The following is a 22,635-nucleotide window of genomic DNA, read 5'->3' as shown; positions in this document are numbered from 1 at the left end:
ATTCATTCCTTCAACAAATTTTTATTGATCACATGCTATGTGCCAGTCACTGTTCTAGGTGCTTTGAAAGACAGCAGTGAACAAATAATACTTCCCTATTCTCATGAAGATCACATTTGAGCGAAGAGAAACAATGAAAAAATAAAATGTGTCAGGTGAGGATAAGTGCTGGGAAGATGATTAAAGCAGGGGAAAGTGATGGAGAATGATCTGGAGAGAAGGATGTTCTGTTTTATGTTGGGTGGTCAGGGAACATGGTAAGCAGAAGGCAGTAAGTGAGGCTAACCCATACAAATCATAGAAGCAAGTCCCCAGGCTCAGAAGTGAGCACATGCGTCACATACATATCAAGGAATAGTGAGATGTGACTCAACTAGGGTGAGCAAGGGGAAGAGTGGTCGTAGATGGAATTTTTGATAGAGTCTTTGCTTTGTAATGTGATGGGAACAATAATAAAAATCTCCCGTGAAACACAGAGGTACAGTGGTTATCATGTATTTAAGACTTATCAAATGAAAGGATGAATTACTTGCTTGTTTTTCACATAAGACAAGTGTTCAAGTTTTGATATTTTTAATGATGGCAAGTAAGGACTTGCAAGTGATATATTACTTAATAAGTTTTTGGAAAGAAAATTCCTTTCAACTATTTTTTGGGAGGAAAAGTGACATTTTAATGAGTGAGAGAGTAAATGTTTTATATATTATATATTTTTTAATTGACTGATTTTAGAAAGAGAAAGAGAGGTATCGATTTGTTGTTCCACTTATTTATGTATTCCTTAATTGATTCCTGTATGTGCCGTGACTAGGGATGGAACCGGCAGTCTTGGTGTATCGGAACAACACTCGAACCACCTGAGCTACCTGACCAGGGCTGAGAGTAACTACTTTTTGAAAGAAACTTGTGCTGTGAAAAGAGCATTTTGAAAATAAAAGTTGGTCCTGACTGGGCAGCTCAGTAGGTTGGATGGGTTGTAGGTTCGGTCCCCAGTCAAGGCCTATACGAGAGGCAAAGAGATTGATGTATCTTTCACATCAATGTTTCTCTCCGCCTCTTTCTTCTTCCCGTCTCTTTCTAAAAATAAATAAATAAAATCTTAAAGAAAGAAAAGTTTGGAAATGTTTCCATACCTTTTTTTTTTTTTTTTTTTTTTGAGTTGATTTGAGAGAGACGGGAAGGGAGAGAAAGAAACATGGATGTAAGAAAAAAACATTGATTGGTTGCTTTTCATACGTGCCCTTACAGAGGGGATCAAATCCACAACCTTAGGTATATGCCCTGACCAGGAATTGAACCTGCTTCTTTTTGGTGACTGGGGTGATACTCCAATCAGCTAAGCCACCTGGCTAGGGGATCCTTACCTTTTTTTTTTTTTTTTTTTTTTTTCTCGAAACTGCAAACAAGGTAAATTTGGCACCTAAAAACTCAAATCTATATACTTTACAAACCCCAGAAGTAGAATTTTCTAAACTATTTAGAAGTCTTCTACAGTTTCAGTAGTGTTGAACTTAATTTGCTGAAATATGAAACCATAATCTTTTTTATTAGTGTACACTAACTGAGAGCCAGGGAAATGAAACTATACTAGGTAAAGCTCATCAAATGTTTTTATAACTGGTAGATAAAAAGAAAAGTGATTGTTCTATTAAGTAAGTCTAGCCAAAAATGTACTTACCTACATCTCACAAGTTCTCTTTTTTCCATAATAGCAGGTTTTAAATCACATTTCAAAATCCCAAGCTTAGAATCATTATTCTGAGTCACTATTATAAACTATTAAGTGATTTTTTAAAAAGATTTTATTTATGTATTTTTAGACAGGGGGAGGGAGGGAGAAAGAAGAAGAGAAACATCAATGTGTGGTTGCCTCTCATGTGCCCCTCACTAGGGAACCTGGCCCACCACCCAGGCATGTGCCCTGATTGGGAATCGAACCAGTGAACCTTGATTTGCAGTCTGGTGCTCAGTCCACTGAGCCATACCAGCCAGGGCCTGTTAAGTTATTTTTGATGAAGCGTATTAAAGCACATCATTCACTATCATAAAAATATTAATGATTTAGCTTTAAGAAATTTACAGGTATATTTTATTTATATTTGATCTATCTCTTTAAAAATGATTTTGTTTTATAATATATAATAACACTTAAATTTACAAATAAATATACATGCTTATGTAAGTTATTCATAAGAGAGATCTGAAGACCAAAAGAGTTTGGAAATCATTGCTATATACTTTTATTAAACTTCTTGATCCATTGAGTAGAAATCTGTACTAAAACCATGAGCGTGAACTCTCCCCAGGAAAAGTACCTAAGTTTCAAGGGGAATGTGTATAGTCTGAGAAAACATCTATTATTACCATTACTTTTATTTTCACTGATTATTTTGAAATTTCAAAAAAAAACATCACAATAGGAAGTTTTCCCCCATATAAACAGGAGGTATGGGGTTTTAACACAGTAAAAGAAAGTTGAAAGATACATATCTAAAACTTTACATTTATAAGTGCTAGTTTGGCTTTCTGAAAATGTCTTACCTTGTAAGTGGCCAGAGTTAAAGACTTATGTATGGAGCTCAGGAAGGGCATAAAAGTGAGGTGACTGAGGCGAGGCCTAAGGAAGTGGCTAAACTATAATTAATAATTTGTGATATTTATAAAAAGGATTTTTGACATGGTTTTTAATAGTCTCAGAAATGTGGATCCACTATGTACTTTTGGTTTGTTTTTTTCTGTTTGGTTGGTTTTTTATTTTGGGTAAATAATCCATAGGAATTGGCTTCATAATTCTAAGTAATTACTACATGATAAGTTAGTTCCTGTTGTCTGAATTGACAAAATCTTTTAGATCAGAGAAAGCGGGGATGGTTCCTACTAAGAGCAATAGATCTACTGATTTTGGGAAAAAATCAGACTATCTGTTAAAAAGGAACATTCATTTATTTCATTTTGAAACTGTCATATGGGTGGTTTGTGTAGCATGTTTTGAAGTTATTTTCATGACTTTCAACTATGTATCCTTGCAAGAAGGTTATAAGGATGAGCGTTAAACAAGGCAGAAAGAACAATAGAGGAGCTAAGGTCCTGAGAAGTATCAATGAAGGTAAATACTTTCCACACACAGTACTGTTCAGTCTTGTTATTCCTTGAGATTCTGGTCTTCTGTTAAGGCTTTTTCAAGCTCCTTATCTGCTCTACCTCTGAGAAAGTCTATGCAGACTACACTGAGTGGGCCAGATACAGCAGCTGTAGATCAGTGAGAAATTGTTCTGTGTGCTCTTTCTGTAGTAACTAGCATTATTACTGTGTGGAGGCTCACAGACTAAATTCAGCCTTGCCCATCTTTTTATCTGTCATTTCTGGACTCCTTTAAATGTTTCTGTTAATTTTTATGTCTTTAAGACTATAATGTGTTTGGATGAAGCAGATTACTTTATTGTAAGTACAGTTTGTGAAGTGTTACTAGATTTGCCCAATTTTGTTTTAAGATGAGTGTATATCACAAAGCTCTGTTACAATGACTACTTCCTCACTAGAACCCTTAGGCTCAGACGATGTACATAGTGCCTTTGGGATTTCTCAGGTACCTCTGAATGTTTTTCCTTAATCCTGTTGCCATAAATTTTGACCTGGAGCTAACCCACGTAGACTTGGTTAAATCTAACTCTCACTCTGACAGCCTCGTGTGCACCTAGTTCAGGAACAAGCAGGAGGCTCCTGTTGAGTAGACTAGGGAAATTTGGCAGTGTAAATCTGACAGATAGACTTGCCTAGGTGAATGCACTTCTAGTCTAAAAATGGTCTAAAAGCACCTGTGAGTTTCTGCTTCTGATAAAACTGGTTTGAGATTGGAACCAGTAGGATTTTGGTGCCCATAAGGATGTCTAAAACTGAGATGCCAGGTATTAACAGCGACTCCACTACTTCCTAGCTTTGTGGCTCCGGTGAGTTACTTCTTTGTACCGTAGTTCTTCTATGTATAAAATGGATATAATAATCATACTTATCCATCACCTGTTACTGTATTAGTAAGTATTAAGTAATATAATATATATATGTGCTTTAGCAGAGTACCTGGCACATAGTAAAACATGGTAGTTGCTATTATTACTCCATGTAAAATCTTTATTCAACTGAATTTTTATTACCATTCAGTCCAAAGATACTCTCCAGAAAGGCACAGTTCTTTTTAACTTGAGTGTTTGCTTAATAAGAATTACAAAATGCAAACTTTGAAACATGTCTGTATGTAGCAGAGAGCTTCTTCTTAACTTGCTAGAAACAACCATCTGGAACATGGTAGGGTATCACCAATCTTATTTGTACATTTGTAAATATATTCACAAGTATTTACACTGTAGTTAAAGGAAAATACTTGTATAGTCACCATATAGACTTATGACCTAATATTTCGTTGTTTATTCTTTCCTCATGTCAGAACCCTTATTTTATTTGGTAGTCTTGTTCTAACAGCTGTAAGGAAACAACTGACAATGTTGGCATATTCATGATTGATTACGTGAAGTCCTGGAATAGATTGAGCTCAATTTGGATATCACAAAAGTGTGGTTTTGACAAACTTTTTAGATCTTCTGACTTTTTATAAATAAGTAAATGGGAGAGGAAAGTGATTGGTGTGATTGTTTTTTATAAAAATGTGTTTTTTTAAAAATCTGAAGCATATATAAAGTTTATCTATGTCTTTTTGTAGTTGACTTTTTTTTAGTTCATAAAAATTTTATGGGAATGAAATTTGATTATCAAGATAATTCTTCATTCTTTTCAGATTTCAACTATTGCAGAAAGTGAAGATTCACAGGAGTCAGTGGATAGTGTAACTGATTCCCAAAAACGAAGAGAGATTCTTTCAAGGAGGCCTTCCTACAGGTATGAAATTTAATAGTTAAAAGATGTCAGAAAACCAATCAGCTGTTCAATTCAAGACCATATGGAAGCTTACTTTTCTTCATCTTGAGTTACTTTTCTCAAAATAAGTTGAAAGCTTATCATACAGAGTGAGAACACTTCTTACTCTGCACAGTCCTGGATAAACACCGACATGTATTTTCCTTCCTGCTCTGTTCTTGTAGATTATGCTGGCAACTGCTTTTCTGTTTAAAAGTTTGAAATACACTTGATAAGGTTATAGCAGTTTCTAGTTACATGACAGTTTTGAGACTGCTCTTCATCTACTTAGCAACACATTTGCAAACCATTTCTTGTGCAGTGGTACTTAACATAACTGTTTATTAATTTAATAGTTGTTTCAGAATGATGCTTTGCTGATATCCCCTAATTTTAAGGGTACCTTGCTATAGTTTTTATATTCAGCTAGAGAAGTTGCCTGGTCCATGCCTTGCCTCCAAGATGTACCAAAACCATTTTTTTAGTATGAATATACTGGCTCCATATTCAATATTTCCAGGAAGAGTAATTCCTTCCACAAATTCTCATAAGCTTACTTCACAGTTTAATGTAAGGTTCAAACTTATAATATTATTCTTTTTAGTAGTCTGAATTCCTTTATGTATATTTCTATTTTTCAGAGGAATGGTTAATTTTTTTTTCTACTTGGCTACTAAGCTAGCCCTTTTCTCTATCCTCACAATTCAATTCAGTGAACTGTACTTCCAGGGGGAGAATTGACTAAAGTGGTCTGGAAAGAAAAGACTTAAGAGGGAACACTGGCTTCATGCAAAAGAGAAGTAGATGTATGTGTACTGCAGGAGTTCAGTAATGGCTTTTAAACTTTTCAAACCATACTCCATAATTAAAAATATATTTTTTGTTTTGTTTTTTTAAGATTTTTTAAAGTTTATTTTCAGAGGGGAAGGGAGTGAGAAAGAGAGGGAGAGAAACATCAGTGTGTGGTTGCCTCTTGTGTGCCCCCCACTGGGGACCTGACTGTAACCCAGGCATGTGCCCTGACTGGGAATTGAACCAGCAACCCCTGATTTCACAGGCCCACACTCAATCCACTGAGCCACATCAGCCAGGGCAAGAATACATCTTTTCATTTGTCTATACACATACATATAATTACACATTCATATATAAAAATGTAGGTATACCATATATATTGAGTGTATATATCTGTCCACAGGCATCTGAAAGAAAATTTTCACAAAGCAATACTAACCCTTATCATGGGTGATGTTCAGCTGTTCTTGTTTTACAGTATGTTGTTTGTAACATACTGAATTATTTTGATGATCCACATGTGGATTTTGACCTCAGTTTGAGACACATTGTTCTAGAAACAATCTTATTCAAAATGTAGTCCACAGACCAGACTGGTAAATCAGCATCTGGTTAGCAATGCAAATTCGTGGGTCCTTCCCCGTATTTCATGAATTACACTCTGGGAACATGGCCTAGGAATCTGTGTTTTTAAAATTAATTTTTTTTATCCTCATCCAAGGACATGCTTATTGATTTTAGGGAGAGAGGGGGAGAGAAATATCAATGTGAGAAACACCAGTCAGTTGCCTCCCCTACGCACCCAGCTGGGGACAGACCAGCAACCTAGGTATGTGCACTGACTGGAAATCAAACCCGCTAGCTTTCATTTTATGGGATGATGTTCCAACCAACTGAGCCACACCAGCCAGGGTAGAATCTGTGTTTTAACATGCTCTTCAGATGGTTGTATGTATGCTGAAGTGTAATCTGTTGACCAGCATTCAGTCTATAAGTTGTTTAAAATAGTTGTTTCTCATTTGCAAAGAAATAAAGGAGAAAATCTTACTTACAGTAAGAATAGGACTTTACTAAATGAGAACAAGTGATACGGAAAAGAATACGTAAGAAATCTTGGAAATAATAAATACAAACTGGGAAATTAAAAAACAAAACACCAGTAACAAACTGGAGGTGAACTGAGAAGGTAACTCAAAATGGAGAACAAAAACAAGTAGAAAATGTGAAAAACTGGCAGAAAGTCATGGAGTATATAAAAGTGAGGTGCTTCCACAGAAGCATTTATAGAATTTCCAGAGGGGAAATTGGGAGAAAGAAAATTATTTAAAGAGATAATAACAGAATATTTTATATAATACCAGTAAAAGAAATTACATAGGTAAATATATATATATATATATATATATATATATAAATACATATAGTTTTGCTTTGTACCTCCTCTTTTTTCCCTATATAATTTGAAAGACCAATACATAAAATAATAATTATAAAATCTGTTAATGAGCACACTATATTTTATGAAGATTTATTATGTGACAATAATAACAGAAGGGCAGAGCTCGGGTAGACTGTTAAAGCTAAGTTATTCAGACTGATTTGTTGGAAATTTAAGATGTTGAAAATGACTTGAGTTAGGGTTTTTTCCCTCTCTTCTGTGATTATGTTATTCATTTGAAATACGGTAAGATTTATTTGTTTTTGTTCATACACCATTTTTATAATTTTCCCCATCCTTGTTGATGTATTTTCTTTTCTTTTCAGTATGTGAAACATTAACATGATTCCAGAAGTTAGAATTGTGTGTGTGTGTGTGTGTGTGTGTGTGTACATAGTCAGAAGGACCCTCCCCCCACTCATTTCTTCTGTCCTCCTTCTTTCCCTACCACCTCAGTAGATGCTGATCTCATTAAACTTTGGTTTAGCCTCTCTGTGTTTTTCTTGAACAGATAAGCAGATCCGTATATATATATTCTTATTTCACTTTATTATACAAAAAGCTACCATGTATATCTATTACTGGGATGAACTGTAATTTATTCAACATTCCCCTGTGTGTGGGTATGTAGATTGTTTTCCGTATGTGCTGTTACAAAGAGTGCTACCATGAGTATTTATGCATATGTATTTTTGTGCTGTTGGGAGTATATCTTAAGGGTAAATACCTAGAAGACTGCTATGTAAACATGTAGTTTTGTTAGATATCAAATTACTTCCGTAAAGCATCTTCTGATTTTACACTCCTAACAGCAAAATCTGAAAGTGTTTTCTCAAAGCTTTGCTAATAGAATATATTATTACACTTTTTTCAAAAAAAGGTTTTTATTTATTTATTTATATTTAGAGAGGGGGGAGGGGAGAAGAAAAAGAGGGAGAACATCAGTGTGTGGTTGCCTTTCACACACTGCCCCCCCAACCCAGGCATGTGCCCTGACTGGGAATTGAACCAGCGACCCTTTGGTTCACAGGCCGGCACCCAGTCTGCTGAGCCACACCAGTCAGGCTTTGGGTTTTTTTTACACTGTTTAAAAAAAGTTTTGCCAGTTTGAAAGTTAAAAATTAAAAATCAGTATTATGGTCTTTTATTCCCATCAGTTTTTAGAGTTCTTTATATATCAGGGATATTAGCCCTTTATATGAAATACAGGGAAACATTTTCTCCTAGTGTTGTTGATCATCTCTTGACTTAATTTTTGGAGCTCTTTGCCACAAAAAAGGATTTTTTGTCTTTGCTTGCGCCTGGATTTTGAATCACAGTCTTTCTTTAAATTCAGGTTAAAGAAAAATTCACCTTTGTTTATTTTGGTTCTCATATGGTTTCATTTTGACATATAGATTGTAGATCCCTGGCCCTTTTTTAGTTTATTTTTGTAAATCCTTGTGTTTTAAACTTCTGTCCTAAGCAGTAGCAGCTTCCTACCACTTTTTGGATCTTGACCTATTGTATTTAGCCAGTTAATGTTACTTTATTTTAATTAATATAATTCTGTTTTTCTAGGAAAATTTTGAATGACTTGTCTTCTGATGCACCAGGAGTGCCAAGGATTGAAGAAGAGAAGTCTGAAGAGGAGACGTCAGCGCCTGCCATCACCACTGTCACGGTGCCAACTCCGATTTACCAGACGAGCAGCGGCCAGTACAGTGAGTAACAGATATTTCTGTTTCGGAAAGTGAGATGAAAACTAATTCTCCTGAAAGGAATCATGGAAGTGCCAACTCTTTTCTCAGGCTTGTTGTCATTATATATTTCCTTTATTGTTCAATATGCAAAGTTCTATACAGAAGTATTTTGTTTCCTTCAGGGTTTTAATTAGGGTTACCCAAGTATGTAAGCCCTTTAGACGACTGTCCTTTGCTTTATGCCGCTGCATGGAGAGTCGTAGAGGTTTTCAAACCACTCCTTGAGGGTTTTCGTCTTCGTGATGTATGTGATGTGAATAGAGAACATACGTTTTTTGAGATAAAGAAAATAATCATTCTTTGATTTTGTTTAAAGCCCAAAATGGTCTCATTATTTACCTATTTGATACTTCATCTTTCCTTCTAGCATTGTAAGTAGTTTCTCATGTTTCATGGTGGGGATGGAGAGGCTTGGCTGCAGTCTACTAGCACATTCAGTTATTACTCCTTTTCATAGGAAAGGTAGTGAAGTGAATATGATCATGAAAGCACAAGGACTGCTGAATTAAGTTCTTTCTGGCTCACAGAAAGCAAAGATTTCTTTTGCAAAATTATCAATTTCTATTTCTGTGATATCTTTAACACTTAAGCGTGTCTTAACTTTCACCTAAATCTATTATAAAGTATTTTTGAGTTCTGCTTTTGTTAGATCGATGACATTTGTATGAAGGGCGCTTTTTGTCCTGTTTTCCCAGTATCTTTTTCCTTCACAAAGTGCCTCACATATCGGTCTCTTCGTTTTGATTTGTTCATTACTTCAGTACTGCCCATTTTGTTTTCTGTCCTCTGTTCATTAATTACAAATTAAATGCAAACATTGAAGCTTCTTTGCTTGCTTAGTTTTCAAATTCCCTGCAGCCTGTGTCAGAAATGAATAAAAGTTTGATTTCCAAGTTAATAGCATTTCAGTTACAACTTCAACTTGGTTTGCATTCTAGCTGGATTAACAACAGATTTGTAAGTAGCAGACTTTTTAGCTCTCTCAAAGCGGAAACTTTTGATAGTAAGTAGAAGGAAGGCATTTTTGACTAAGCTTCTTGTCCACTCTGAGTTTAATAAAGTTCTGTTATCTTTTTTGTTGGCAGAGATAAACAGGTACTATCTATATATATATGCACGTGTGTTTTTTAGCCCTACATCCAAACAATTTGAGTTGTTCAAGCTGTGTGCTCTAAGATGCAGATACATGACCTTTATTTTTTTCCGACTTCAGCACGCCTGGAGGACACAGCATACTTCTGTTGGTGACAGTGACTCAGTTAGCAGTTCTCACTTGAACTAAAAAGCATGTTCCTTTGGCAAGAGGCATATCAGAATCTTAAACAGGGAAGTGAAGTTCAGGAAAGTAGATGTTTAATTTGGTACACTGCTCTCCAGCAACTGAGGATATTACTAATTTTAAAAGGTTAATACTTTTAGATTTTTAAAGGTTATTATCTTTATCCCTTATTCTCTGTGTATAAACACACATGGCCTTGATGGAAGTGACTTAATATTATGTTCTTGATTTTCATTAAGAAGCACTATAATGACTACTTACCTATACAACATATTTGTATATTTCTTACGTTATTAAACAAATATATTGTTGTGAAAATTCAAATGGTAGAGGTTCATAGCATTAATAAAAAGTAAACATCTTTTTCTTCCCTTCCCAGTAGTAAGAGTTTAAGTATACATCTTTCCATTCTTTTTCATTCCATTTGTACATGCACATGTTGTCATGTATTTTTGTATAAATGAGACTTACATTATTTCTATACCATTGATAATATATACACATATAGTTATGTATGCTATGTCTTGAACAGCTATATTATGTTTCACTTTATAAATGAACATTTACTTAAATACCCCCCCCCCCACACACACACACACACACACACACACACACACACACAGGTACTGGTGAACATTCGGAACGTTTCTACTGTTTCAAACAATGCTACATGAACATTCTTACTCATGTCGTACTGCCTCAGTGGAGTTGCATTCACAGAGTAGAATTGTTAAATCAAAGCAGATCCTGCCCAATTGCTCTTCCCAGTGGCTGGACCAATTTTTGTTCCTTCCATACATTGGTTATATTCTTTTATTAATACTGTTGCTAGTTTTATCCATATTATCCATACTTTGTTTACTGTCTCCAATAATAAAGTCTTATTTGAGAGAGTCTGTTTTTAGGTAGAAAAACATGTATATCATTTTGAACTTGAATTTTTTGTTTCACTAAATAAAACTATATATAACCAATGATGTTTTTCTCTTTATTTTAGCTACTGAGAATCTCAGCCAAGTTTATGTTTAACTCTATTCTTTCTGTCTAGATTTTCTGATTGAATTATTGAATACACCTATAGATACGTCAGTCACTTGACTTCTGTGTTCTTATTTTAATGAACTTAGTTGGGGTTTTTTGTCTGTGTGTTTTTTAAGATTTTGTTTATTTTTAGAGAGAGGGGAAAAGAGGGAGAAAGATAGGGAGAGAAACATCCATTGGTAGCCTTCTACATGCCCTGACCTGGACTGAACCCACAACCCAGGCATGTGTTCCCACCAGGAATGTAACAGGCCACATTTCATTTTGTGGGAAGACAACCAACCGAGCCACACTGCTCAGGGTTTAATGAATTTTGTTTTGTTGAAATCTTATCTAGAATTCTTTTGGAATAATGAAATGTATAAATAAATTAAGGAGAAACTATGTTTGATAGGATCAGACATCAGTTTTCAGAGTACTTTATGTACATTATCTCATTTAATTTTTGCAGCAATTGTATTTTAGTGGCTAGAACCAGATATTTTTATTTTTACAGAAGAGATAACAGATTCAAATAACAGTTTAGTGATGGAACTTGGACTAGACCCCAGATCTCCTGATATATAGTTTTCTACTTCTTTCTTCCCACCATGAGTTCATTGGTATGTAGCCGAGAAGAAAGCTGTGTGTTAAATACAGTGGAATTTGCTTATTAACTCTATATGAGAAATTGTGGTTTGATTTCTTAACCTTCTGATTCTTTCAAGTTATCCTGGAATATTAATCTCAATAGTTCTTACATATTCTTTTTTTTTTTTTAGCCTTGTCTAAGATAAGTAAAACTTACGGAATTAGTTAAAGTGAATGGATTGTATTTGCCAGTATCTTAATTTCCACAGATATCATTTGTAAACCAGATCATAGCCATTAACTGTTATTTCTTGATTGAACAATAGATCATCAATTTTCCATATACAGATGATTCAGGATATTAGTTACCAGAGATGGCTCACAGTTGATTCCAAGTTAATTCCCTTCTAACAGACAAAAAGTAACATGCTTAAGTCAGACATACTGACTTACTCAGTTAAAAATCCATTATGCAATTTTATATGTAATATAATTGTTAGTCTCTTTTTGGAAAACTTAAAACTCTGACAGGGAGAATATCTAGAGAAGGATCCAACTATCTTAATGCTGATACCTAAAGGATTACTTCTTCCAAATAAAATAATGATCTATTTCTCTTTTTTTCATGTACTCAACCATAAAGGTGATTCACCTTTTTTTTTTAATAAAGTGTAATATCTTTGTAACAGATGATTACTTTGTAACAGTGAATGAATGACAAGTATAGTTAATTAATAAATAATCAATAAAAGACCCCAGATGAGAATGCTTGGATACATAACTTAGAAATAGCAGTGAGGTATTTTTTTTCCTAAATGATGGTCATAAAGCTCTGACTTTAAACTCCCTGAAAGACTCTGAAAATTAAGTTCCATATGACATTTCAGTTGTTTCATCGAGTGGACTTTTGTTATAGTTTGTGCATTGCTGGCAGTTAGAGAAAACATGCTACTGACCTGTTTTATTAATTATTCATTAAGATAACCTTTTATTACATGCCCATTATTGTACTAGTAAGTACATGAAAGTAGAGAAGAAAAACCACATTTCCTACAGTCAAGAAATTTATTTAATTTGGGGGTCAAATACTAAACAGTTAAAATATTAGGTAGTTAACACTAGAATAAAGGAAGTACAGGGTCACAAAGTAGGACCTCCTCCGAACCAAGTAAATTCCAAAGGAATTTAGTATTTTCTCACTTATTTACTACTTCTAAAATTGTTAGTAGATATTATTATAAATTATAATGTAGTTTATTGAGTGCATTTATATATGGAAATTGGATATGGGTTTCCTGAGCAGAAGAGTACTTGAATGTACCAAATCCTTCTTGGCATTGTTATTTGCAGTTACAGTTCTCTGAGTTCATGTCTTACAAAATACTCTACTTTGAGTTTAGTGTGTTGTAAAAGTCCTATATGGTATTAATTAAACTTGTAACAATAAAATCCATTGGGTTTTAGTTGCCATTACCCAGGGAGGAGCAATACAACTGGCTAACAATGGTACCGATGGGGTACAGGGCCTGCAAACATTAACTATGACCAATGCAGCAGCCACTCAGCCGGGTACTACCATTCTACAGTATGCACAGACCACTGATGGACAGCAGATCTTAGTGCCCAGCAACCAAGTCGTCGTTCAAGGTAAGAGAACTCAGATTTCACAGGTATGGTAAATTCTGTGGAAGGTTTAAATTTTATAAACTCAAAAAAGTAAGTATGATACTGTAAAACATTGTTAAAATGTAAATTTTTCTTCACTATAGATAATATTTTCTATGAACTCTTCCATTATTACAGTTGGACCAAAATGTCATGGCATAAAAACAACTATTTTCTGTTTTAAAAATATAATTTCTATCTTTAACACCTAGAATTTTGGGGTAGGAGAAACAGTATAGGTTAAAGGGAAACAGTGAAACCAGGATTAGATTCTAGATCAAACTCCATAGATTTGCTCTGTGACCTTGAGTAAGACCCACCCTCTCCAGGCCTTTTTTTTTTTTTCCATGTGTCAAATGAGAGTTTTACTAAATTATTGATCAGACTCTTTGGAGATTCAAAATTGTTTCTCTGCTTTTTTAGTCAAAAGCAGTTTATACCTTCATTTCTAAGATGATCATTTTTTATTTCAAATGAAAGCATGTTCTGAAAAATTTTGTACCAGTATGCAACTACAGAAGTAGCTTTTTAAATTTTGTTTTGTTTTATTCTACTTTCTTTCAGGAGTCTTTATAGATAGGAGTTGACCATTTTTCTTTTTAACTATTTCAGTATTTTAAGAATATGGCCTAATGCCTGATTGAAAATTTGCATATTAAAGAAATAAAAGATGTTTTAAAATGTTTTTGTTAATAATATGTTTTGGCTCTGTTAGGGAATGACAGGTGTGCCCCTTCATTATGGATGAAAATTTTTTGAATAATTCTGAAACATCAACTAGAGAGAGTCATAATTTATTTAAAAGGGCCCTAATGTATTTACAGAATATATTCTGTTACTGAAATATTTGAAGAAGATAATATTTTGCTTGTTAATGGGAGTAAAACACCTTTTCACTTTACATGCAGGTACTCAAAAATTGTAAAGCAGGATGTCAGTGAATTTGAATTCTGAACGTCAGTTTGAAGATGGTAACATGTTTAGTATATAAATCTTTTCCACTCAAACTACACATTTTAATTGATATTAACAAACATGGATAATTTTATAAGAACAAAGATCTTCAAATTCAGATAATGTTAGGTTTCTTCTCTTAGGTGGGCATATTATTAAGCTGTTTTTAAAAGCAGTTTGACAAGTAGTGATTGTATTTCTTTTCACAAGTGATGGATCATTTAGTTAGAATAAAACTTGAGTTTATTTAGTCGTTATCATTTACATTAAAACAGTGTTTACAGATGATATAATTGGCATCACTTGGTACACTTTCATACTTACAGTTTTGTGTCAATTAGAAATTTATAATAGTTGACCATAATGCTTTATTTTCTCTTCCATTTTGCTATTTTATGAAAAATCATGGTCGTTTTTATGTCGTGGCAAGAGTCTACTTGAAATTTTTTAATATGAATTTACCAATATCAAAGGAAGACATTGAGGACTATATCTAGGAAGATGATCCAAGCTGTGCCCTACTTACCTTTTAGACTTAAGGTTGGTAAGCATGTTAACAGAATAGAACTGCATTCCAATGAAAGATAAATAACCCAGCAGATGTGTATAGGGTTAAGACCTCTTTCACCCAAGTGCCTATGCTAATAAACACATTCAGTCGGGAACTATTCTCAGTAATGACCCAAAGAGTGCTGACTCTGTCAACATTTTAGTCAGAATCACCTGTTCCTTTTTTTTTTCCCCTTTTAATCCAAAATGTATGTTTAGATTGATGATTGACCTCCCTAGTTTTACCAGGTCACAGTGCTTCAGTGTCTTACACCATGTTCATTTTTCTTTCCAGCTGCCTCTGGAGATGTACAAACATACCAGATCCGCACGGCACCCACAAGCACCATTGCCCCCGGCGTGGTTATGGCGTCCTCGCCAGCGCTCCCCACGCAGCCTGCTGAAGAAGCCGCGCGGAAGAGAGAGGTGCGCCTCATGAAGAATAGGTATGTACGTTGCATTTACTGAGATTGGTGTAAGTGAGGTATGTCTTCAGATTCTTCAGATGTGTGTCTTTCACATCTGCTGACAATGGGATCTTGGTGTTGAGTTTTTTTCTTGTAGAACTGATGGGTCTTGCTGAAACTTCATTTAATAAGTTGCACTTACGAGATGGCCAACAGGATTACGGGTTAATCTTTGATCATGAAGTAGTTTTCTTTCATGCATTTTCCTCATAAGAGATTTAGTGCACAATTTGCTATATATTCATTAGGCTTCAACCAGCTGGCTAGGTTATTTAAAATTGTTTCTTTCCATGAGCAGTATATTGCAAGATCAAGAGTTTCATGTACGTATATTAAAATTAAATGTTAAATTTATTTGCAATATAGTAAACGTATGATGGCCAATCCATGTCCTAGTGAATATTACCTTTACTCAAAATAGTAACAGTTTAGCACCCAAATATTCTTTGAAAATGGATTGTCTGAGAATACCTTGTTATTAACAAAATCTTAAAATAGAATTAACCTCAAGAAAATGCTGCAATAAAAATGTTGCATATCGCCCTGGCTGGCGTGGCTCGGTGGATTGAGCTTGGGCTGTGAACCAAGGCATCGCAGGTTCAGTTCCCAGTCAGGGCACGTGCCTGGGTTGCAGGCCACGGCCCCCAGCAACTGCACACTAATGTTTCTCTCTCTCTTTCTCCCTCCCTTCCCTCTCTAAAAATAAATAAATCTTTAAAAAAAAAGTTGCATATCAAAAATCTATGAAAATCCATTTCTCATAAAGTAAATTCATAGCTTTAAATGGTTTTATCATCACAAAACAATAAAATATTTTTATTTACTTGGCATTTACCTTAGTATTTTTTCTTTAGCTTAACATTTAAATATTTAGTTTAGGATTTTAATATAGAAATGACATAAGACAAAGCAAATAAAATAAAAATAAGGTATATAAGATATAAAAAGTTATAAATTGGTAAAAATATTCCTCTGCTGTTCACCCCAATGTTCTTTAAACACGATGAATAAAGTAAAAGAAACAGATTGAACGTAGATCTGTATCCAAGTTCTGGTTCTGTCCCTTGTGTTGTGGCTTTGGAAGAACATATTAACCTTTTAAACCTCCATTTTCTCCTTTTTATACCAGGATCCCACAACCACCAAAAAGGGTTGCCTTTTCCCAATCTTATATAAATGGGATCATATAGTGCATAGCCTTTGGGTCTGGTTTCTTTTACTTAGCAAAATGTATTGAGGATGCATTGACAGTGTTGCATAAATAAATAATTGGTTTTATCACTGGTATTTCATTGTATGTATGTATTGTAGTTTGTTCACTCACCTTGAAGTTTATTTTAGTTGTTTCCAGTTTGGGAAGATTTTGAATAAATGTACTGTAAACACTTACAAGTACATTTTTATATGAATTTTCAACTCACTTGAGTACATTTCTAGGAGTGGTCTGGCTGAGTGGAATAGTAAGTATATATTTAACCTTATAAGAAACTGCCAAACTGTTTTCCAAAGTGGCTATACCATTTTGCATGTGCACCAGCAGTGTATGAGAGTTCCATTTGCTCTATAGCAAGTGTTAGATTGTTTTTGCATTTAGGTCTATGATCCCCTTTGAATTAACTTTTGTATTAGTTGTGAGATGTGTTAAGGTTCATTTTCTGCATATGGACATCCATTTGTCTAGTAACATTTTTTGAAAAGACTGTTCTTTCTCTATTGCCATTGCATTTTTGTCGAAAACTAACAGACCGTATTTGTGTGGGTCTGTTCCTGAGCTGTCTAGCTATTTTCATTGGTCTGTGTCTATACTTTCTCCAGTATTACCCTGTCTTGATTACTATCAGTAAGTTTTGAGTTTGCTAATGTGAATCCTCCAACTTTGTTCTTTTACAGAATTGTTTTAGTCTTCCAGTTCCTTTGCATTTTTGTATAAATTTTAGAATCAGTTTGTTGATGTCAGTGAGAAAGTTTGCTGAGATTTTGATTAGGATTGTGTTGGAGTTTATAGATCAAATTGAGGGGAATTGACATCTTAACAATACTGATTGTTCCATTCTGTGAACACACTACATGCTCCATTTTCAGCATATAGTTCCTATACATATTTTGTTAGATTTAAACCTAAATACTTAGGGGCTTTCAGTTTGGATTTTCTAGGGGGTCGGGGGGAGTATTTTAAATAGTATATATGTTTTTTAAATTGAAATATTGAGTTGTTCATTGATGGTATATAGAAATAAAATTGACGCTTCTTTTAATGTTTTATCTTGTAACTATTCTAAATTTACTTATTATTTCTAGGAGCTTTGTTGTAGATTTTTTTGGCATTTTCTACAATCATGTTGCTGACAAATATGGACAGTGTCTTCCTATTGTAGTCAGATTTTCTCCCTCCCTCTTCCATTTTTAAGGACCTTTCTGATTGCATTGTGCCCACCCAGGTAATCTAGGAAAATTTTCCTATTTAAGGTCGGCTGATTCTCAACCTTAATTCTATCTGGAACCTTAATTCCCCTCTTACTATGTTGGGTAACATATTCACAGGTTCCAGAGATTAAGGCTGGGCATCTTTGAGAGAACATAAATATGATAACTACAGGTTCCTTGTAAATACTCTTTATTACAGTAAGAAGTTCTCTTTCGTTTCTAGTTTTGTGGGAGTTTTTGTCATGAATACCATATTTTGCTGTGTATAATGTGCCATTTTTGCCCAAATTTTGGAGGGAAAAATAAGGATGCACATTATACATTTGAGCAGCATTTTTACATGGCAAAATATGGTAGTTGTTAAATTTTGTCAGATGCTTTTCTGAATCTATTGAGGTGAACATAGGATTTTTCTTAATTAGTCTATTAATAGGGTAAAGTACATTGATTTTTTTCCCAGTGTTGAGCTATGAATGCATGCTGGGATGAACTCACACATGATCATGATGTACTGTCATTCTTACATATTGCTGCATTTGATCTGCTAGTATGTTGTTGAGGATTTTTGCATCTGCATTCATGACTGATAGAGAATTTTAGTTTTCTTCTAATGCTTCTGTCTGGATTTGTTATCAGAGTAATGCTAGCCTATAAAATGATGTGGGAAGTGTTCTCTTATTTCTGAAAGACTTTGTATAGAATTAGTGTTGTCTATTCCTTAAATATTTGGTAGAATTTGCCAGTGAAACCATCTGGGCCTAGGGTTTTCATTTTTTGAAAGGCTTTTTTAAAAACTGTGAATTGAATTTCTTTAACAGATAGAGGACAGTTCAATTTGTGACAACAATTTGTGGGATGCAGCTCAGTCAGTGCTGAGATGGAAACTTACACCTTTAAATACTTATGTTAGAAAAGAAAGTTTTAAATCACTAATCTGTGTCAGAAGTTAGCAAACTGCACCTCACTGTCTGTTTTTATAAAGTTTTATTGGAACATAGTCATGCTCATTTAATTATCTATTATCCTTTTCTGCTTATATGATACAATAGCAGAGTTGAGTAAGTTGTGACAGAGCCCATTGGGTCTAAGAGCCTAAAATACTTACATTCTGGCCCTTTACAGTAAAAAGAAAAAAAAATTGTTTACGTTGGTTGGACATAGTCCTAGAAAGCAAAAGGTCATTGGTTTGATTCCTGGTCAAGGGACCAAAAATGAATGAAAGAGTGAATAAATGAATGACTGAGTGAATAAATGACTTGTTTAAAAAATCAGTGCAATTGATAAACTTTTTTGAATGCAAAAGACAAAAAAGAAGGTAGTATGGAAGAATTGAAGATGCCAAGAGAAGGAAAGAATAAATGAAACAATTAGTATCACATATAGGCATACAATTAGTTTAGTAAATATAGGAGGAGGATATAATGTGAAAGAACTTTTTTCTAAAAATGTGTATCAAGTTAATTTCAGAATGTATAGGCTATCTGTTTGCATAAATGCTTGGAATGATAAAATCCTGTTTCTATACTGGTGGAGACATCGGCAATCCATTTCATCATCACCCCACATCCTCACCCATCCACTGGAAGAGTCCTTTCCTTTTCTTCTGCCCTTAAAAATATTCAGATCGAAATTTTTGAGAAGCTTTAAGAGGCATTCTTCACACTAAAGAGTTCTTTAATTTTTTGTTTAAAGTTCATTTGAATTTTGTATTTTATTCCAAAATATACTGATGCTTATTTTAATATGAAAGTGCTTAATTACCCTCTGCCCTATCAATTAAAATTGGTGCTTTAGAGTGACATGTCAGGTTTATTTTCTGGTTCTGCATACTTGTTAATATAAAGCTAATGGTCTTGGTTTGGGACAGGTTGATTAGCCTTTTTTTTTTTTTTTAAGCTGATGAGGAACAACCCTTAAATGGAAAGGGCTGGGAACTACACAAGTAGTTAATGTTGAAGTGAGGATCTGAACCCAAGTTTCCTCACCCTCAGTTTAGAATTCTTGCTAGTCTGACATCCTGTATTGAATTGTTATCCACATTTGCTTATTTTAAATTGTGCCTGTACTGAGCGTCATTCTTCGTGACAGTGGTCCTCCCACCTCCAAACAAAAAAGCATCACGTAGTCAAATTCAGTTTGGGGAATGCTATACATAGAATTTCCCTTTGGAGATTAGTATATTAAAAAGATCAAAGAGACCTTGCATTGAAGAAGTAAGTTAATTTCCTTAGCCTACTGTTTTCATTTTTATGAGAAACATTGTAACTTTCACAACAATATAGTATTCAGCCCCCCATATCTTCGGGTTCTGCACCTGTAGATTCGGCCACCTGCAGATCAAAAATTTTTGGAAAAAAATACTATGTTGTTGCTCATGTTATTAGACCTAGGATGGTTGTGTCTGTACTGAATATGTACAGACTTTTTCCTTGTCATTATTCACTAAACAATACAGTGTGACTATTTAATAGCATTCATATTGTATTAGGTATTGTAAGTAACTTAGAGATTTTTAAAAGATTTTATTTACTCATTTTTAGAGAGAGGGGAAGGGAGGAAAAAAGAGAGGGAGAGAAACATTGATGTGGGAGATATACATTGATCAGTTGCCTCTCACATGTCCCCAACTGGGGACCTGGCCCACAACCCAGGCATGTGCCCTGACTGGGAATTGAACTAGCACCCTTTTGGTTCACAGGCTGGCTGGCACTCAACCCACTGAGTCACACCAGCCAGTGCCTAGAGATAATTTCAAGTATACCAAAAGATGTGTTTAGGTTATATGCAAATACTATGTTATTTTATATAAGGGACTTAAGTATCCACAGATTTTGGTATCTGTGGGGCCCCTTGATAATGAGGAACAGTTGTACTGATTTCGGTGAGAAAAAGTTAGGAGTTACTTACAGGATCATAGTAGTATAACTTTGGAAACCTCCTGACTTTTCTTCAATGCTCAGTAGAATGTTGGGCCATTTTTAACTTATTTCCAAAAAAAATTTTCTTGCACAGGATCATACATTGTCCATATCTACCATGGACATACAACACTGGGTACAGTTTTTTAATTCCAAAAATTAGCTTGCATTATAAGAAAATGCGTTCTTTCTTTGAATCAATAGGCTCCATAGGGATGAAGACATTAATGAGATTATAATAGACTGCCATTTGAGTTATCTAGAAATAATAATAGCTAATGCATATGTAGCATTTGCAAAATGCCAGCCACTATTTAATGCACTTTTCATATATTCCTTAATTCTCATAAAACTTTTGAGGTAGGTGTATTATCTCTTTTTAGTCAGGAAGCTAAGGTTATATAATTTGCCTGTGGTCACATATATTGATAAGGCATAAAATCACTTAAAATTAAATCTGATACAGTGAAGCTACTACTCTTTAATTGCTGTATTATACTGCCACTGTGGTAAATGAATGATTATAAATTGATGGGGGGGCATTTTTTAAAGACTTAAAACTTTTCTGCTTTCAACTCTTACATTCATTCAACAATAAGTACCTGCCTTGTGCAAGTCCCTGTGATAGTGATTTAGTAGCTTGCTAAAAAGTATTTTTTATTACTTTTAATCTGCTGGATTTAAAATTTTTTTATATTAGTTAAAAAAAATTGCCATCTTAACCATTTTTAAGTATACCGTTTGGTAGTGTGAAGTATATTCACATTACTGTGCAACAGCTCTCTAGACCTTTTTAGCTTGTGAGATGGAAACTCGCTAAGAAACGACTTCCCTCAGCTGCTCCTCCCCCTGTAGTCTTTGGCAGTCACCATTCTTCTTTCTGTTTTTATGAGTTTGACTACTTAAGATATTTCATCTAAGTACCATCATACAGTATTTGTCTTTGGTGACTGCTTGTTTTACTTAGCATAATGTCCTCAAGTTTCATTCATGTTATGGTACATGACAGGATTTCCTTTTCTAAGGCTGAATAATACTCCATTGTTTACTTATACACCATGTTTTTAAAATGTATTATCTATCCCTGGATATTTGGGTTGCTTTCCTTCTACCTCTTGGCTCTGGTGCATGATGTTGTTACGAACACGGGTGTGCAAATATCTCTTCAGCGTCCTGCTGTAAATTCTTTTGGATATATTCCCAACAGTGGTATTGCTGAGTCATATGGTAATCCTGTTTTTAATTTTTTGAGGACTTGCCATAGTGTTTCCTATAGTGGCTGTACCATTTGACATTCTTATCAATAGTGCACAAGTTTTCCTATTTCTTTGCACCCCCATCAACACATGTTATTTGCTATTTGCATTTTTTGTAGTAGCCATCCTAATGGCTGAGAGGTTATTTCTCACTGTGGTTTTGATTTGCATTTCTCTAATGATTAGATTGATGTGGAACATCTTTTTATGTGCTGTTGGCCATATGTATGTATATCTTTGGAAAAATGTTTGTTCAAGTCTTTTGCCCATTTTTTAAATCAATTTAATTTGTTGAGTTTTAAGAGTTCTTTGTATATTCTGGATATTAAGTCCTTATCAGATACATGATATGCAAATATTTTCTCTGATTCCATAGGTTGTTCTTTACTCTGTAGATTGTGTCCTTTGGTGCACATAAGTTTTAAGTTTGACATAGTCCCCTTTTCCCATTCACTTCCTTGTGCTTTTGTTGCCTGTGCTTTTGGTGGCATAGCCAAGAAATCACTGCCAGATCCAGTGTCTTAAAGCTTTTTCCCCTCTGTTGTCTTAAAGAAGTTGTATAGTTTTTGGTCCTGGTGTGTAGGTCTTTAACCCATTTTGATTCAACTTTTGTATGTGGTATAAGCTAA

At 34.4% G+C, this 22,635-nt stretch overlaps 2 protein-coding genes across 11 annotated transcripts in view; one reads left to right on the top strand and one right to left on the bottom strand.

Moving 5' to 3' along the window:
• Positions 1–22,635, bottom strand: part of METTL21A (methyltransferase like 21A) — a 53,259-nt gene that overhangs the window by 7,961 nt on the left and 22,663 nt on the right. The window lies entirely within an intron of this gene.
• The window catches only part of CREB1 (cAMP responsive element binding protein 1), a 58,329-nt gene that overhangs the window by 28,680 nt on the left and 7,014 nt on the right, over positions 1–22,635 (top strand). For 8 of the 9 annotated variants that reach the window (XM_036022974.1, XM_036022971.1, XM_036022973.1 and 5 more), the window contains 4 exons: positions 4,790–4,890; positions 8,702–8,844; positions 13,238–13,420; positions 15,237–15,387. In XM_036022974.1, the coding sequence (XP_035878867.1) occupies positions 4,790–4,890; positions 8,702–8,844; positions 13,238–13,420; positions 15,237–15,387 (578 nt within the window). Of the gene's footprint in view, positions 1–46; positions 156–4,789; positions 4,891–8,701; positions 8,845–13,237; positions 13,421–15,236; positions 15,388–22,635 lie in introns of all 9 variants that reach the window. The other variant, XM_036022976.1, reaches the window with a different exon arrangement.

The sequence above is a fragment of the Phyllostomus discolor genome, chromosome 4 (assembly GCF_004126475.2).
Source record: "Phyllostomus discolor isolate MPI-MPIP mPhyDis1 chromosome 4, mPhyDis1.pri.v3, whole genome shotgun sequence".
Taxonomy (NCBI): domain Eukaryota; kingdom Metazoa; phylum Chordata; class Mammalia; order Chiroptera; family Phyllostomidae; genus Phyllostomus; species Phyllostomus discolor.
Note: the sequence above shows the minus strand (reverse complement) of the source record. Positions and strands in the feature narration are given on the sequence as shown.